This window comes from Aquila chrysaetos, chromosome Z (assembly GCF_900496995.4).
Source record: "Aquila chrysaetos chrysaetos chromosome Z, bAquChr1.4, whole genome shotgun sequence".
Classification (NCBI taxonomy): Eukaryota; Metazoa; Chordata; class Aves; order Accipitriformes; family Accipitridae; genus Aquila; species Aquila chrysaetos.
In genome coordinates, this window is record NC_044030.1 from 75,223,578 (window position 1) to 75,240,604 (window position 17,027).

Here is a 17,027-nt window from a genome sequence, read left to right on the forward strand (position 1 = left end):
AAAAATGACATCCACCTGCCCGCCTTTACCTTACTTTGTGGTGTGAAGTGGAAGCTGTTAAGATAGCAAAAGTAGCAAGTGCTGCAAAGTGTTATTACTGTATGTATGCATGTACGCTCATGTTTTGTGTGTGTAGTTTTGTCAACTTGTAGTTCTTGTATACATATCTACACAGAAGTTGGTGTCAATTAAAAGAAGTAAACATGTCCCCTTTTCATTTAATTTTTTAGCATCAGATCGGCTCGTCTTGAGTTTTCATGCTGCAATATTTTCAGCTAAAAGCTTCGTTGCATTTTTACATAACATTAAGTATAGGAAGTTAAACCCACAAAACACAAAAAGAGACACCCAGATACAGGATCTCGCAGTAGAAATCCCTTAGGTGTGTTCCAGAAGAGTACAGATTCCTTGAAATAAAAAGAGAATAGCTTTGCAGAAACACAAGGAAAGAACTTGAAAGTCTGAATGGCAGGATATATTTGTGGTACAGATGATGTTAAAATATTTTGTCTTTTCAACCTCTAGGGGGGACTATGTTTTCAGCGAACCTGTCTGTGAAGAATTTTCTTAATCTGCAGCAGGCAGCTCAGACTGTCGCTAATGCTAGCTGGAGCGAGTCAAGTGATTCTTGATTTGTGTATGAGTTATTTCTGGGGGGAAAAAAGCCTGTGTCTGAAATGACTTTAGTCCTAAAAGGCCAGCCTGAAATCTTTGCTTTCACTGCAGTCCGCGGGCATTCTGCCTGCTACTGATTCACGATTGCAGGATTTGTTCCTATTAAAAAGCATTTATGTAGCTGAAAAAACTGTCTGTGGAGAAATGTTGAATTTATAGCTATGGAAAATACTGTAAGTGAACTAATGAAGAGGTGGATTAAGTGGCATTTTGAATTGGGATTAACAAGTAAATCCTCATGCATAACTTTCTGGCTCAGAAAAATAAATCAATCACAGGCTGGGATTCTTCTTTATAAAACCACTTGTGGTGAAGGGAAACAACCGAAATATTAACAACACTTTGGGCCCGCAGAGACACTGTGACTCCCATAAGGCTAAATGCAATTGCTCAGGTGAGTGAGGACCACAAACTGTTGGCCAAATCCTTTTCTGAAAGCATCACAATTGGTCTTCGACGTTACTACTGCTACACAGTACTGGCTAGATGCCTTTTGTTTCTTTTCCCCCTCATGCTGGCACTGCTTCTCCCACTCTTATTCATTCCCAGCAGTACTTTACCTCACAAGGAGCAGCCAGTGTGAAGGGATGGCAGCCCTGTGATTTATGGGCTTACTATCTCTTCCATTGTGTTTACACAGCTTATGCTCAAATAAGACAGCTAGGAGAGTATGGAGCTCACACATAAAATGAAAACGATATTCTGGTGGGGGAAGGAGGGAATCAAGAGAGATCCATCCAGATTTCGGTGTTGTAAACACATCTGTAGGGTCACCATAAAGCAGTGACTACAAAGGTCAGCATTTCAAAATGTGTCTTAAGAAAATGTTTTTGCAAGCTTTGTGGTGAAGATGGCTGGTGTGTTGTATATTGTAACATTCTGCTTAATCTCCACTCTGTTATATGGAGTCATTTACAACAAAAAATGCCTGACATAACTTACAGTACAGGAACATACAAAGCCAGCTTCACCAGGGTGGATGTTTATGTAATCTTCAAGAACACTCTGAAGTTCGATTCAGTAATCAAATAAAACTACGTGAGAGGCACATTTCTCAGAGGCGCTACCCATGTTTGAATTTCTGAGCTTCTTTATTTTACCGAGCTCCATTAGACAAATGCTCCTGAAAAAAAAGATTTTTTTTGACGATTATTTCTGTACATTATTTGCTGTTTTCATTCGACTTCTCAGTTGTAATTGCACAAGCGCTCCCAGCTCTTTTTTCATTTTAGTCGAGGCATCTTAAAGGTGAGCATATGGTCACCCCTGGAGCGCAGGTTTCCCATTCATAGACTGCACAGTGAGGGCAGCAACAAAAGTAAGTTTACACATACTGCCCTGACAACGACCTCTGTGCTGAACTAAACAAACCCCTTCTGTAAAGCCAGGAGCAGTTCACTCACCTTTCGAATGCAAACCTGGCACTCTCCGAGTAACCATAAAACATCAAACCGCACAGCCCTGCTCTGGGTTTGAGGATGTGTGCTGTTAGGGAGCACAGAAATCTCCGTAGAGAGCCATCCTTTAGGATTTTGCTGTCAAAAAGCATCAGGTATTCCAAAGCCTCTTTCACAAAACATTTTGCGTGTTCCGCATCGACTTTATTCCAGAACAGGAGTGTCCATTTTAAATGGACACTAACAAAATCTTAAGCGTAGCAGCTTTACAGCCAGTGAGCACAGGGATGCATTTAACATGCTCTGACTAGGCAGTGTTGTCAAGATAATTTAAAAAGTTATTTTTCTTTTTTTCCCCAAGAAAATAATCTCAGAACAGGACTTGTCTCCTTCACTGGGGAAACCCCCTGCTGCCTGGGGCACGAAACTTTGTCTCTGAGACACAATGGGTGGAAAACCGTGTATGGGCCTTCTTGCCACGGGGGTCTCAGAAAGACCCCAGAGGAACACGGGCAGGGGTCAGGGATCCGGGCTCAGGGATCCAGTGCCAGCTTCCCCATCGGGTTCTGTCGTCCCTGAGCACGGGCATCTCGGACGGGCGAGGAGCCGGGAAGCCCTGCTTGCGCCCTGCCGCAGCTGCCTGCATCCCCCAGCGCTGATGCTGCAACCCCCCCTTCCCCAAATCCCCCAGCCCTGCCGAGCACCGACCCCTAAGACCTGGGCGGGGGGGGGGGGGGGGGGGGCTGGCTGAAACGCTTCCCTTGTGCGGCTTAACCGTGCTGAACTCAACCCCCCCAAAATCCTTTACAAAAATGACAGTGCGATGGGATCCCTTACTCCCCGACCCTGCCCGCCGGGGAGGGCGGCAGCCGAGCAGGAAGGTCCGTGTACGCACACACCGAAGTGTTGCATATGCGATAAGGACACCCCCCACACACACCCCCCTCGCCCGGCCGGCGGTTTCGGCGGTCTCCACGCTCGCAGCTCGCCGGGGAGAGGTGTGCGGGCGCGGGGGGGGGCCGCCGGAGGGGGGCGGGCGGGGCGGGCGGGAGCGCCCGGGCCGGCTCCTCCCTGCGCACAAACCCGGCCGCGCCGCGCCGGGCGTGCGGAGAGCCGCCGCCGCTCCCGCGCTACTTAAGCGGGGAGGGCGCAGCCCGGCAGCCCCGCGGGGGGATCTGGCGGGGGGGGCGGGCGGGCGGGCGGGGGGGAGAGGCAAATAATTAACAACGACAACAACAATCTATATCTATAAGAAAACAAGAAAAGCGGAGCCGAGATGCTCCGTCCGTAACCCGCAGGCGGGGGCAGGTTGTGAATCCGCCAAACACCTGAGAAATAAAGCACGACCGAACAATTTCGAGGCGGGCGGGGAAGGGGCGGGGGGCGGCGGCGGCGAAAAGTTTGCCGGAGCTCGGGCGTCTCGGGGGGGGCGGGCGCGATGCCGCCCTGGCTGCTCGGCAGCCTCTGCTGCGTGCTGGCGGCGCGGGCGGCGCTGGGCGGCGGCCCCGCGGGCGCGGAGGCGGCGGCGGCGGCGGAGGAGGAGAAGCTGATCCGGGTGCTGGTGCTGCTGCCGCAGGACGACGCCTACCTCTTCTCGCTGGGGCGGGTGCGGCCGGCCATCGAGTACGCGGTGCGGAGCCTGCGGGAGAGCGGCGCCGGCTTGCCGCCCGGCTACGCCTTCCAGCTCACCTACGAGGACTCGGCGTGCGGCAACCGCGCCCTCTTCAGCCTGGTGGACATGGTGGCCCTGCAGCGCCGCCGCCCCGACCTGCTGCTGGGGCCCGTCTGCGAGTACGCGGCGGCGCCGGTGGCGCGGCTGGCGGCCCACTGGGACGTCCCCATGCTGTCGGCGGGGGCGCTGGCCGCCGGCTTCGGCGCCAAGGGCGGCGAGTACTCGCACCTCACCCGCGTCGCGCCCGCCTACGCCAAGATGGGCGAGATGCTGCTGGCCCTCTTCCGCCACCACCAGTGGAGCCGGGCCACGCTGCTCTACAGCGACAGCAACCCCGAGCGCAGCTGCTACTTCGCCATGGAGGGCGTCCATGTGGTCTTCCAGGAGGAGGCCTTCCACATGGCCGTGCACAGCTTCGACGAGAGCAGCCGGCACCTCGACCTCGACGACGTCGTCCGCGCCCTCCAGACCGGCGAGAGGGGTGAGTGGCGGCGGGGCGCCCGGCTTGGCTCCTCCGCGGTGTTCGGTGGCGGAGGGGGCCAGGGACGGGGCGCCGGGGCGGTGGGAGCGCCGGGGAGCCAAAGTCCTGCGGGAGGGAAGAGTCCCGTCCCGTCCCGTCCCGTCCGTCCCGTCCCTGCCCAACTCGCTGCGGTGCTGTGCCAGCATCCCCGGGCCAGGCATCCCCCGACAGAGGGGCACCAGCTGCCCTGGGCAAAATCTGTGCCCGCAGAAGTTCCTCAGAGTTTTGCCTCCCGCGGCGGGGAGGGAGGCTCGCCCTCGGGGACCGCGCCGGGAGGGTTTTGTGTGGCATAGTAAGAAATCAGCTTTCTGCCAGCGGTCTGGGTTGCCCCAAATCGCCCGCATCAGCGGAGCGGCAAATCTGTTGCTTATTCGCTGAGATTTTTGCAGTGACTCTCTGTAAGTAAGTTCAAAGTCAAAGCAAAGATGTTTTCTTCTCACCCTGCTGTGTCTTGCCAGGGGGATCCTTTTCCCCAGCTCCTGCCGTTGGAAGCCCCGTCGAGTGCCTCATAAATAACAAATGCATTTAGGGGAAGCGGTCATTTTGGGGGATGTGTGGATGCGAAACCCGTGAGTGCGCGCAGTAATATTGCCACCAACTGTTAGCAAAACACCGTGGAGATAAATGGCTTGTAAAACATCTTGGAAAGTCACCCCTGGGCTGGATGAACTGGCTTTGCATCATGAAGTAGTAAAATGCTCAGAGTGCTTTGGGATGTGGGAATTTGTAGTTAGATGTGTTTTAAAGTGAGATCTCGCTGAGCAACATGTGGATACGTGGGCTTACAAAAAAGGCGTTTTCTGTTAGAGGCTTTTGCCAGCCACAGGCTTCCCCAGTAAGGTACTGCAAAAGAAGAAAAGGTGTATTCCAGAAGTGGACCGCAGGATCAAGTTAAAGAAAGTCCCCTTAGCTGTTTTCCAAAAGAGGCATAGATGTACAAAGTGCTTTGTAAAATTGTTACATCCCCGTTTGTAGAATGTTAAAATAGCATCAAAATGGGACCGATAAAGATCATGCCGTGCGTGACTGGCACAACTGGTGTAATGGTGCCGTGGGCTGGAGACGGAGCAGCCTTGCACTGCTGATGTTGTTACGCTGCTGTGAAATCCTTAACGTGTGCAGGAGCGTGTGTGAGATAACTGAGGTCTAATAGCATATGGCTGTTTAATTCTCTATTCACCGAAGCAGGTGCTTAAAATAAAGCTTTCCTAGTAAGTGCCATTCAGGGAAATATACTGAATGGAGAGAAAGAAATGTGTAAGTGCTAGAGCAAACCACTATGTGGGGAAAGATGCTTTTCTTTTTTAATCAGTGCAACTTTCAGGCGGGGGGGCGGTTCAGCTTTCCAGATGCTAAGAGCGTAACAGCATGCTTACAGCGGGAAAAGGCGAGTGTTCACCCTTAGCCATAGGGAGCTATGGCTATGCTGTGGGAATGTGACTGATGGCTAAAGACAACCCTGCTCTTCAGACCATGCTGACAGTCAGGGAAGAGAGGCTTGCTTTCAGCCTGGGCTTAAATGCTTTGCTGAGCTGAGACCTTTGGTCTTGCATGATTCTGTAACTTGCAAATGACTGAACAAAAGCAGCCCGCTGACTCACTTCTTTCCCTGCCTTGTGCCCTGTGGGGTCCCTCCCTCTGTCTCACCTCTTTCGTTTGTCCTCTGGCTCATGCCGCTACTGTGAAAGGCAGCAAGTGGGGCCCTTCAGCTACCACTTGTGCCTTTCTGACTTCAAAGTCTGACCGCAGGACTTGCCTGGCACATTCACTGGGGCCCAAGGGGTGGTCCTGCTGCTTACGGCATCTTTCAGGTTGTCACAGTATTTTAAAAGTCATATATCATGTGAAGGATGCACCGTGTGCCTTAGCTGACCAGATGAGGTCTTCATTTCTCCTGAGGACTCCTTGGAGGTCCCCCCAACGGGGCAGCAGGGCTTGTGGGTGACGTGGCACTGTCCAAAGCACTTTCTAGAAATGTTTTTGGTTGGTTGGTTGGTTTGCTCACCTACTGTGACACTGTCCTGGGCTCTGACCCTGCACCTTCTCTGTTTCCAGAGATTGCTGCTGGTGTTGGTCCACCTGAGTGCGAGTGGTTGGGCTTCCTTGAGCTGCCCGAGTGGGAGTGGGCTTTCAAGCAGATACAGGTTACCCGCTTGAAACTCTCCCAGGGCTGAGAAAGAAGCTGCCCCACCAGCTGGCCTGTGGGCAGCCGGGGCAGAGGCTGGCCCCGCGGGTTAGGTTGCTGCTGGCTGGGGGTGTGCACTGAGCTCTCGGGGGTCCAGGAGGCAGGGGTGCCCTCAGCCATGCACCTGTGTTTGCCAGTGGCTGCCTGGTCAGTCCTTGGAGCCACAACAAAATCATGGTGAAAAATATGATGATAAAAGTTAACCACTTGTCTTTAATGAATTTTGTTAGTAGTTCAAGCTCCCTTGTAGGCTCGGTTAGCTACTCTGCAGTCTTGATGCTGTAGGCTCAGGTTTGCCTTAACAGTTACAAACCCAGGACTGTGCTTAAATGCATTGTGCATAAGCATGTAGTCCAAGGGATGCACGTAGCAAAGGGAACACTTACTCCTTTAACTGGAATTAAACTCTTAAGTATTTGCAGGATGAGTCAATAATCCTCGTCAATAAAATCAGAATATTAGTATTAAAATTACTGTGGTCTGTGTGTACTAAACTGGAGGGAGAAAATTTTGTACGTGTTTGCACTTACACATTTGTATGTACACAATAGTCAGGTACAGATGCAGATTAAATACACATAATTTACATTTCTGGAAGACATGCCCTTAGCTTATTTGCTTCAAAATTTTGAAATATGTAATCTTTGCTCTCCTGCTGGGTTAAAAACCACATCCAAATAGTTAATATTACTTCCCTTACATTCCTTTAGAGGCTTACAAAATATGATTTAATGTATTTTAAAGTAGGTTTTTTTCCCCCACTCTCTTTGTTATTCCTTTTGCTCAAGGTCTTTTACTGGTGTTGTGGGAATCTCTTTGATTCCATCTACAGATTACGGTTTATGATAGATGTGAATTATAAAGGCGAAGTCAAGGGAGAATTGGGAGGGCAGCAAGGAAACATTTCAAAAGGAAATCTCTCACCTATACTGAAATTAGGAACAGTGAGTCAAATTCATTCCTGATGTGCATCTGGAAAAGATTTGATCCAAATTTTATTGTAAGAAAATTTTTTTTCTTCTTCTTTTCCTTCATGCTAATATACTTCACAATGGTCATGAAATATGTCTTGCTCTGTTGCTCTGGAAATTATTATATTACTCTGCTATAATCAGTAGGATAGAGCTATGCATGGTATAACTCTCCTGAAGCGTGGGGATGTACCGAACGTGACTCACCCCAGTGGCACATCTGGAGCTTTATGCCTGCGATGGCATCCAACCAGAAACGCGATGGGAGAAGATTCATTGTGTGCGAAAAGATTTGGCCTGTTTGGCCTTTTCATTTCTTATAATAGCAAACACTTCTACCCAGAAAAGCCGAATGTGGTTTTGATTCAGTTTTATTGTTGGGGTGAAAATATTTGCGTACATTATTGTAGCTTTTGAGCCTGGCCATGCGTGACGGCGTTCTTGGAAACGTGCGTGCAGTTGGTTTCGAATCATCGTCCCAACAGGATCTCTTATGACTTTGCTGTAGGATATAGCCCTGAAGCATGCACTGGTACAATACTTTGCTGCTCCCTCTCATGTCAGTAGCTTCATACCCACCGTCTTGTGAACCTATATAAAAGTTTATAGTGTAATGTTCTCAGTGTGGGAGGTGTCTCCCTGTTGCTGAAGACCTTGCCTGAGTTTCTGCTTTCCCTTTGCAGAGGGAAGGGGTAGCAAGGGGAGTAGTTCCTCCTGCCCAGCAGGTTGGGGAAGAGACTGTGGATCCTGGTGCCCACACGGAGCACACCTGCAGGCTTGTGGGTCCTGTTGCAGCAGCAGAGCCTCTGCTTAGCTCTTGGTCTGTGATAAATGAGTTTAATCTTGTAACCGTCTTTAATCTTCACACTCAGAAAGTGGCACTTGCTTTTCCCATTTCTGAGCATTAAGTGTCCCATCAAAGGTTGTTGCCTAGGCTTATTGTATATTCTCTGGAGAGAAGGTCATGTTCTGGAAAGATTGATACCACTGGCCCTAGACAGCTGCAGAGATGCTGCTCTCCATTAACTGTAGAGAGGCACCAAACTGTTCAATGGTATGGAAATTAAAATGCTAATGTCATTCTATCATCTTAATTCTTCATCTTCAGATTGTCTTATGTCCACTTAGAAGTAACAACAGAGGTTTATGGTTGCAATCAACTCTACGAATACATGCAGCTAAAGCAAGCTGGAGCCCGAACTTATCACATGTTGCAGGGGTGGAAAAGGCTAGATCACACACAGGCTTTATTTAAGTATTTTGAGAGGAGACAAGGGAGGAGGAAGCCTCACTGTGTTTGGTACCTGTCTTCTGTCAGCTGTTTGGGAAATCAGCTTTGTTTGCCATCTGCGTTGTCAAGTTTGTTGCAATGCTGGGAGGACAGCTGGGGTCACTGTCTCTGGCAGCATTCATGCTTAACAGGCTGTTCCCTGAAGTTCTTGAACTGCTTCTTATCTGTGTTTTTAATTTTCTTCCACTAGTTGTAATCATGTGTGCCAGCGGTGACACAATCAGGAACATCATGTTGGCTGCTCATCGGCAAGGAATGACCAACGGGGACTACGCTTTCTTCAATATTGAACTCTTCAACAGCTCATCATATGGTAATGTTTTTCCTGCCCGAGTGTGTTGCAAAGTCTTCTGTAAGCCTGGTAATATTTTTAGATTTGTTAGCCTCAAAATATGCAGCACTGAGTCCCAGAATACAGCCCTGTTTCTCCCCATCGTTGCAGTTCTCTTCCACTTGGGCCACTGCGGGAAATAAAATGGACCTCGTGGCTATAGTTGCCCCTGGGTGGGTCACAAGATGCCAAATACACTATAGGCATTACTTATTTAGTAACTTGTAGGGTCACAGAAGCAGCACCAGACGGAGACACTGGTTATAGCAGCCAGGTGTGGGTACCCCACGCTGCAGTGTGCGTGCTCAGCTCTGCGTGGCTTGCACCATCCCCAGCCTTGTGACTGCCAAATCTCAGGGCAGGGGTATTCCTGGCTGCCCCGTGGCCTGCCGTCTGTGCAGGTGGCTGGAAGGAGGCACTAGCAATCGCCAGGGCTATGGGCAGCTGCAGGCCCTGGGTCTCCAGAAGTCGTCTCTGTGCTGGGGGATCCACACATCTAATTTGCGTCAGCTTTTGATCAGAAACTGCACCTGCAAAAATACTCAGCAGTGTTGTGTTGAAGGGAGAGCACCAGATGGGACACAGACAGTCCAGATTTACTGGAGTGGGGCGGATAAAAGTGGCTGATTCCACCCCTAAGTCAAAAGGATCAGAACTGTCAAATTAAAACATGACTTTAAAAAGTAAATTAAATACGTTTGCTTTTTGAAATATACCTACCTTCAGTTACATTTGATATTATGGCAGAGCATGGCAGGGACTAAATCTGCTCTCAGCTGCTACAGCTGTCTCAGTTAAATTCAAAGTAATACTGGAGCAACGTGTTCGCTGAGTTTTAAACAACATCAGATGGCTGAAACAGAGGCAAGTTCATGTCTGGGAACTAGGTTTTATTGAAGTGTCAATGTGGCTTTTGAAAGGAGCAGCCTCTTTTGCAGGTGCAGAGAAAATAATTTCCCCCCTGCAGGCTGCCTTAACTAACCCACCACAATAACAAATTCATTGCAAATTGAAAACCAAGTGGGAGTTGAGAAAGAGGGAAAACTTGGGGTTTTTTTCTTTCTTTCAAATCTCAAAAAGCTGACCAACAGGAACAACTGAATTCAAAAAAGGATGATGTATTTTGTTTAATAAATCAGTTAACTGTAAGTTATATTCTTTTGCATAAACTTTTTGTTACCTGTCTACCACCTCTGAGATTATTTCACAGTAAACAGTGCTGTTTGTTGAAAAGCTCTATAATGAATATATGTAGCTGTTTAAATTCAGAGATACAGATACATACAGAAATACAGATACTGCTACATGTATCCTCTAGGTTAGCTAAAGAAGTGCCAAGTTGTGCCAGGTAATAAGGAAATCACTTAAGTAACTAAAAGATAAAGTTGCAGAACAAGATCAAAGCCAATGGTTCAAATCAAGGTGTTCTTTTTGTTGAGTTGAATTTGGAGTGACTTTATCCCTTGTAATGTAAACAAAACCATTTGGCATTGAAGCCTTAATCAGGACCAGAGCAAAAAGCTGAAGTATCGGTAGTCACAAAACCCTGAAGTTTTGGCCCTTCTGTAGACCCCAGGAGCTTTGCAGGCTTGACTTTACTAGAAACCACTGATCAAATAACCCCTCTGGCTGCTGGTGGTGGCTCATTACCCCTGCACTACTGCTGCATTTCATCTTGAAGAGTAGAAGTGCATCAGAAGCGATTCATCTGGCCATAGGTACATGTCTGTGTGTGAGCTTTGCTCCCTTTGGAGTCACGGGAGAGAAGTAGGCGCCTCTGGACAGCAATTCACCTCGTCCTTAGGTGTATGCAGTGGCTCAGATGAATCATCCCCTACAAATGATTGATGGTTTCCTTGCCTTGGCTGAAATGAGCACGGTGACTACCTGGGAAGTGCTGAAGCTGGCTGGGACAGGTAGTACCCAAAGTTCTTCTTGAGCAGAGGATGCTCACGTAAGAGCTGCAGCTGCAGGAGGTCGGCTGCTGCGTTTTGGAATGGTTTTGCTTTCCAGGATGATATTTGCTAGGAGGTAGCGGTGGTTGCAGGACGCAGCGTTGCAATCCCCAGGCTCAGCACCCTGCCCCAGGAGGGACCCTGGCATCACAGCTGATGTGGGGCGGGTGTCCCCAGTGATGCAGCCCCCAGGAGACGGCACTTGGTTCAGCCGTGTACAGGGCAGCGCTGTGCCATCCTGGCGTGGGACCTCCATGCAGCACGGTGATGGGGGCAATACCCATTTGCCCCACAGTCGTGTGGGAGCCTCAGCACCATCCTGCTTTGCATCACAGGTAGTTCAGTCTTCTTGTAGCTTTTCCAAGGGATGAATGAAAACTATCTTGTCTTCTGTTGTAGTGTAGTCAGAATGCGGCATTTTCTGACATTTCTAAGTAATAATTCTTTTAAACCAATTTTCATGGGAAACACATCCACAAAGAAACAGAAAGAGTGAAATGACTGTGCGTCAGAAGTTGACTTTTGTGCAGATGGTCATCACATGTGCAAAGCAAGCATAAAAGAGAAATGTAGAGAGATTCCCCCAAAATTCCTTGTTGCTGGTACCTAGAGATACTAGATTTTGTACCTTACAAAAGGTACAAAATCTAAGAGTGGGTGTGATTGGCAAATTGGCACTTTGCCTTTAAGTTCAGATGGCCATATTGCAGTTTGTTGTTGCCCTCTGTTCTGAATATTTTTAATTTTTCAGAAGAACAGGCGTATTAAATGCCAAGGCTGCAATTGCACATAAGTACTGTGGCAAGATGACCTCCTGCAAAATAATCCATGAAGGAATTTAAATATGTAAATTATTCCAGGAACGCTGTTATGCAAGTGTACCTTCCCTGCTTCCAGTGTCAGGATTTTTAAAAATAAATATGTATAGTGTCCAGGACAGAAACTTATTCACATTCTACAAGTGCTATCGTTGGGGTTTTTTTTGTCTACAATCTCACTCTTTTTAGCCATCTGAATTTGCAAATGCAAAGCTATAGCAAAGCCCTCCGTGCTGTAGTCTATGACATACTTCTTGAATATCCCTCTTGAATTTTCCTCTGAAATGCAGCTACCCAGCTGGGGCAGAGGCTTTTCAGCCTCCAGGCTCTGGCAGGGCTTGTCCCCTCTTGTGGGGAGGCTAGCAAGACGTGCTACCTTAGAATTGCCAGATGTGCATTTCTTTTCAAAAGCAGTGACAAGGACAGGGTACAGGCACTGAAGGGAAGAGTGCCATCTCTGAGGGCGAAACCAGATGGTGGGATGTTAGTTGCTTGCCAGTGTTTCCATCAGGTCTGATGGCGTAAGTAATCAGGGTCCTGGCGTAAGTAATTTTCACTAGTTCAACTTTGTATTGGGAAATAAATCCCTAAACCAAGGCAGATGTACCTAAAGCTTCTTCCTAAGAGAATGAAATCACTTCCAAAAAAAAAAAAAAAAAAAGAAATTAAGAATTGGCAAGGTTCCTGGAATTTATAAAGATTACAGTCCTAGCTGGTGCTGAACTGTGGTGAATAAGGCTTTCCTGGGGTGGAAAAGAGTGGTAAAAGGGCTCAGGTGGTCCTGTGCCTCTCGCCCTGTGCTGGGCATGACAGGAGCTGCCCCGGAGTCAAAAGCACCAGGAGGAAAGACTTGTCCTCTGGAGAAATGCAGGTTCTTTCTTCTTCCCCTGTGCTCTCTGAGGAAGCAGAGCAATTCTCCAATTACATTTATTGTCAAAAATAGAAGGGAAAAAAAAAGTTGTAACAGCAGTGCCGGGCTACTGGTAGGACAAAACGCAAGGTCTGTATTCACGTGCCTCAGGGGGACCAAGGTTGTCCATGAATTTGCTCTTGCAGGCACATGATACAGCTGGTAGTGCTGTGCAAGAAGCACCATGGGTTTGAAGCCTGGACTCTGTCTCCGCTAGCATCTCCCCTCCCAAACCACTTGCTTCTCTTGGTCCAGATGACACCATGGTCCTCGACCCAAGCAAAGCAGCCACATCATCTCTCATCTCAGGGTCCCATGTGCCTCCAGGTTGCCCTTGGGAGCTTAGTGTTAGTCTTCAGCTTGGCTTATTTAGCTGTGCTGGGGTTTGTTGCTGTTGTTCAAAAAATAAAATGACTGTCTAGCTTTTCATTATTTGTAAGCATTTAAAGGCACATTGCTTAGGGCTACCACTGTTCCCTCTAGGCCTCTTATTTTTCATTTACGTAGAATAGTACAAAACCTGGTCCAGGGCAATGTGAACCTTTCCACTGATCTCGTGAAGCTTTGGATCAGGGTCTCAGGACCTGCTAAGGTCAGGCCCTGTTAGGCAGAAGGGCTCCTCTGCTAATTAACCAGTCGTCTGTCCTGCTTTTTAAAAATCTGGTTACTTTACTAGTGGTCTGAGTGTCGTGGTTTAACCCCAGCCAGCAACTAAGCACCGCACAGCCACTCACTCACTCCCTGCTCCCTGGTGGGATGGGGGAGAGAGAATTGGAAGGGTAAAACAGAAAACTCATGGGTTGAGATAAAGACAGTTTAATAGGTAAAGAGAAAGCTGAACATGTGAGCAAAGCAAAACAAGGAATTAATTCACCACTTCCCATGGGCAGGCAGGTGTTCAGCCATCTCCAGGAAAGCAGGGCTCCATCACACCTAACGGTGACTTGGGAAGACAAACGCCATCGCTCCAAACATCCCCCCATCCTTCTTCCCCCAGCTTTGTATGCTGAACATGCCATCATATGGTCTGGAATACCCTAGGTGCAGGATCCCATTTTATTTCTATGTGTTTCTTTTCTGCTAAGAGCAGGTCTGGTCTGGCAGCCACTGCACACATGGTTTTCTCCTTGACTGTAGTGGGAGAGCTGTGGGAGAAGTAGCTGCACCATCTGCCTCCCATTCGGGGTGACGATCATACTATTGACTTTACTGATGCCTTTCTGACTGTCCAAGAGTGTTGCTGGTGGAGTGATGTCTAACAAAAACTTTGTGGTCAAATCCTTCCTCACTTAAATATCTCTGTGTTTGAGATCTGGCACATGTTTTTTGCTCCGAGATGTCTTTTCATGCTTAAGCTTCATCCCACCCTTTAAAAATAAGCAAGCACAGCATGGGAGTAAAGTTGTCCTTCTGTTTGCACATTTACTTCCCACGAGTCATTCCTCCCTTCCCAGTTTCCTGCATGTCATGGAGCAGGTTCAGTTCTCCCTTGTACTCTGCCATCTCCCCAGGGTGCAGGAGAGGGGAATTCTGGGTGGAAAAAGGATGGCAATCCTGTAATGCTACCTAATTTGGAGTTGGAAATATGCTTGCTTTCCCCTTAGGAAACGGCTCTTGGAGAAGAGGAGACAAACATGACCTTGAAGCCAAGAAGGCATACTCGTACCTCCAAACTGTCACTCTGCTGAGGACCGTGAAGCCTGAGTTTGAGAAGTTTTCCCTGGAGGTGAAAAGTTCTGTTCAGAAGCAAGGTCTGCATGAGGATGACTATGTAAGTACTTGATGACAGGCCTTAGGTCTTAGCATGCTCCTAATTAAAGCAAAAGCAGCAGTGAGACCTGACCAGGACAGAATCACCTGCGTTCAGTTGTAAAATCCCACTGTTGCCTGTATAATATCTTTTCTTTTTTTCCTTTGTTTTTCTTTTTTTTTTTTTTTTTTTTGTGGGTAATGCAAATAGTAAGAATAGACTTGATCTAGGTGCACTAGTGCTGTGCACCACCATCCATGACCAATTGTCCTGTGCTCATCCCCTTGTTCATCAGCAGGAAGGTTGTGGAAAGGCAGATTGCCAGGTCTCTCTCCCTTGCCCACCAATCACTTGTCTTTTTTTAACGGGCAAAGAACTATATTCTTATTTTTTGTTTTCTCCCAATAATTTTTTTTTGGTACAATCAGATCTCAGAAAGTTACACTCTCTGTATTGCATCTGATGAAGTTTTTCTTGATGTGAATGAGAAAAGTGGTTTTATTTCCCAACTAAGCATATTTAGGTTGTTGCTGTTGTGTATTTTAAACTGTCTAAAATATCAGTATAGTCCTTGTGAGTTGTTTTAAGCCTAGGAGAGTGCCACTGTCCTCCAGAGATGGATGTGGGAAAGTATGTCTTTTTTTAATCTCTCCAAATGTAGGAGGAAGATGCCTCTGAAGATTGCTTTTGAGCTACTGCTAAGCTAGTTCGTTAGGCATTTTCGTAGAAAAGTCTTTTGTGAAAGCAAGAATGTATAGCACATACCTATAGGGATTTCTGCATGCTGATACAAGTACTTCCCAGACAGTCAGCCTTCCCCATGGTGGGGAATAAACTTTCCAAATACACTTATGAAGAAAAGAGGCATGAAGAGAGTTTGGTCAGTCTTTAGCTGTAGGAAATGAGAGCTAGGAACTTACGCCTGAAACTCAAGAAAGCAACCCAAACCCCTCCTTTGCCAGCTCCCACTTAGGAGCTCCCACGTACCTCATCTCTTTGCTTTAAGCATTGTGTCCCTCACAGGTGGAGGCATCATCTTCAGTGTGAAGCACAAGCTGATGAACTTGAATGTTGTGTTAATAAATGATCTTTCCTGTAGTTTATTGCATGACCTCAGCTGTCTTCAGAAAACTTACGCTTCTTAGAACTTGAATATATTTTATTTAAATATTTTACTTAAAATTTGTTTGAATCACATCAGTGGCTTATATTTTTCCTGTGAAACCTTCAAAGTCTAGGCAGGCAGAAATAGTCTTTTGTTGGCATTCTTTGCCTTGGGTTAGTGGAGAAACTCCAACTGCCGACTTCAATGTGCTGCTCGGTGAAGAACCTGCTAAATGAGTTTTGAAGAAGGCGTGGGACTGCACTTTGTGCTGTTCCTCCCTTTTCCCTCTGTGTGCCCTTTTGCAGGTGTCACTTAGCAAGCTATGTACATTGAAGATATGCTATGTGCTTTTGGTTGTGGTTGGTTAGAAATGTGATTTTGAATATTAAAGATCCAGTCCTCCACAGTTTTGTGGCTTTTGTAGTCTGGGCAGTGTGACATTTCTCCAGATGAGAAAAGTGTTAAACTGCCAAGACCTCAGGATGCTGTCTGTAGGTGGTTTGGAGGCAGGCAAGTGGATGCTTTGCTGTTCTTTAGAAGGGGGCCCACTGCAAACCCTATGCAAGTTCAGCATTGATAGATGCTGGATAGATGCAAGCTGTTAGGGTCAAGCAGAAGTGGATCCATGAGACAGCAAATCCCCTCAGGCCAGTGGGGGGGAAATTTTGCAGGCTAATGTGGTTGTTGGGGAGACTCCTTGCACAGCTGCATACCCACTGCCAGAAGTCCTCTTTTCTCTTTCCTCGCTCCACGGTTGCTTGTGCAATCAGCCGTCCGTGCTGGCATTGCTCCTGGCTGTCCCAGGGCAGCTGCGTGGGTGCCTGGCTCCCTTCTGCCTTGTCCTTGCCCTTCTGCTGCCGGGCTCTGAGGGCTGCCTCTCCCCATATCCCATTCCCACCCATGATCCAGAGCTTTTAATCTTGCTCCAGGTACTCCCTCACCCAAAACCATCAGCCTTTGTTAGGGCCAGGCAGGGGCTGCTGCTGCGTCTCCTGCTCCCCACCTGGCTTTCTGCACCCTTCCCAATCTCTTCTTGTGGGGGCAGAGGGAGGACTTCTGATCTATGTACACCTACCACAGCTTCCTGCCATCTGAAACATCAATCCTTGACTGACGGGAAGCTCGTGGTGGAGGCCATAAGGATCTGGGGCTCCCTGTGGAGGAGCTACAGATCATGGCTATGGGGGAAGGAGGTTTGGTTTCAAATGCTTAACTTAGATCTCAGCAGAGACTCTCCTACCTCCTTTCTCACAGCCTTCTAACCCAGTGGGAGAATACAACCTCTTTAAGAGTGGTAGCCTTGGGTTGAGCATAGCAAAAAACATTAGCTGTGTTACTTCATTAACAGTGTGTGAATTTTAACTAATCTGGTTTGATTTTCGTCATTTATTTATGATGAATTTTACATTTCCCCACTTTGGACAGTGGGAAAGAGATGCTTCGTATT

General features: G+C 47.8%; 1 protein-coding gene across 2 annotated transcripts in view; it reads left to right on the forward strand.

The window, feature by feature from the left end:
- The first annotated feature begins 1,804 nt into the window (after positions 1–1,804).
- NPR3 (natriuretic peptide receptor 3) overlaps positions 1,805–17,027 on the forward strand; it is a 46,651-nt gene continuing 31,428 nt past the window's right edge. For both annotated transcript variants that reach the window (XM_030004861.1, XM_030004862.1), the window contains exons 1-3: positions 1,805–4,225; positions 8,902–9,024; positions 14,330–14,496. In XM_030004861.1, coding sequence (XP_029860721.1) covers positions 3,511–4,225; positions 8,902–9,024; positions 14,330–14,496 — 1,005 coding nt within the window. In that variant the 5' untranslated portion in view covers positions 1,805–3,510. The remainder of the gene's footprint in view (positions 4,226–8,901; positions 9,025–14,329; positions 14,497–17,027) is intronic.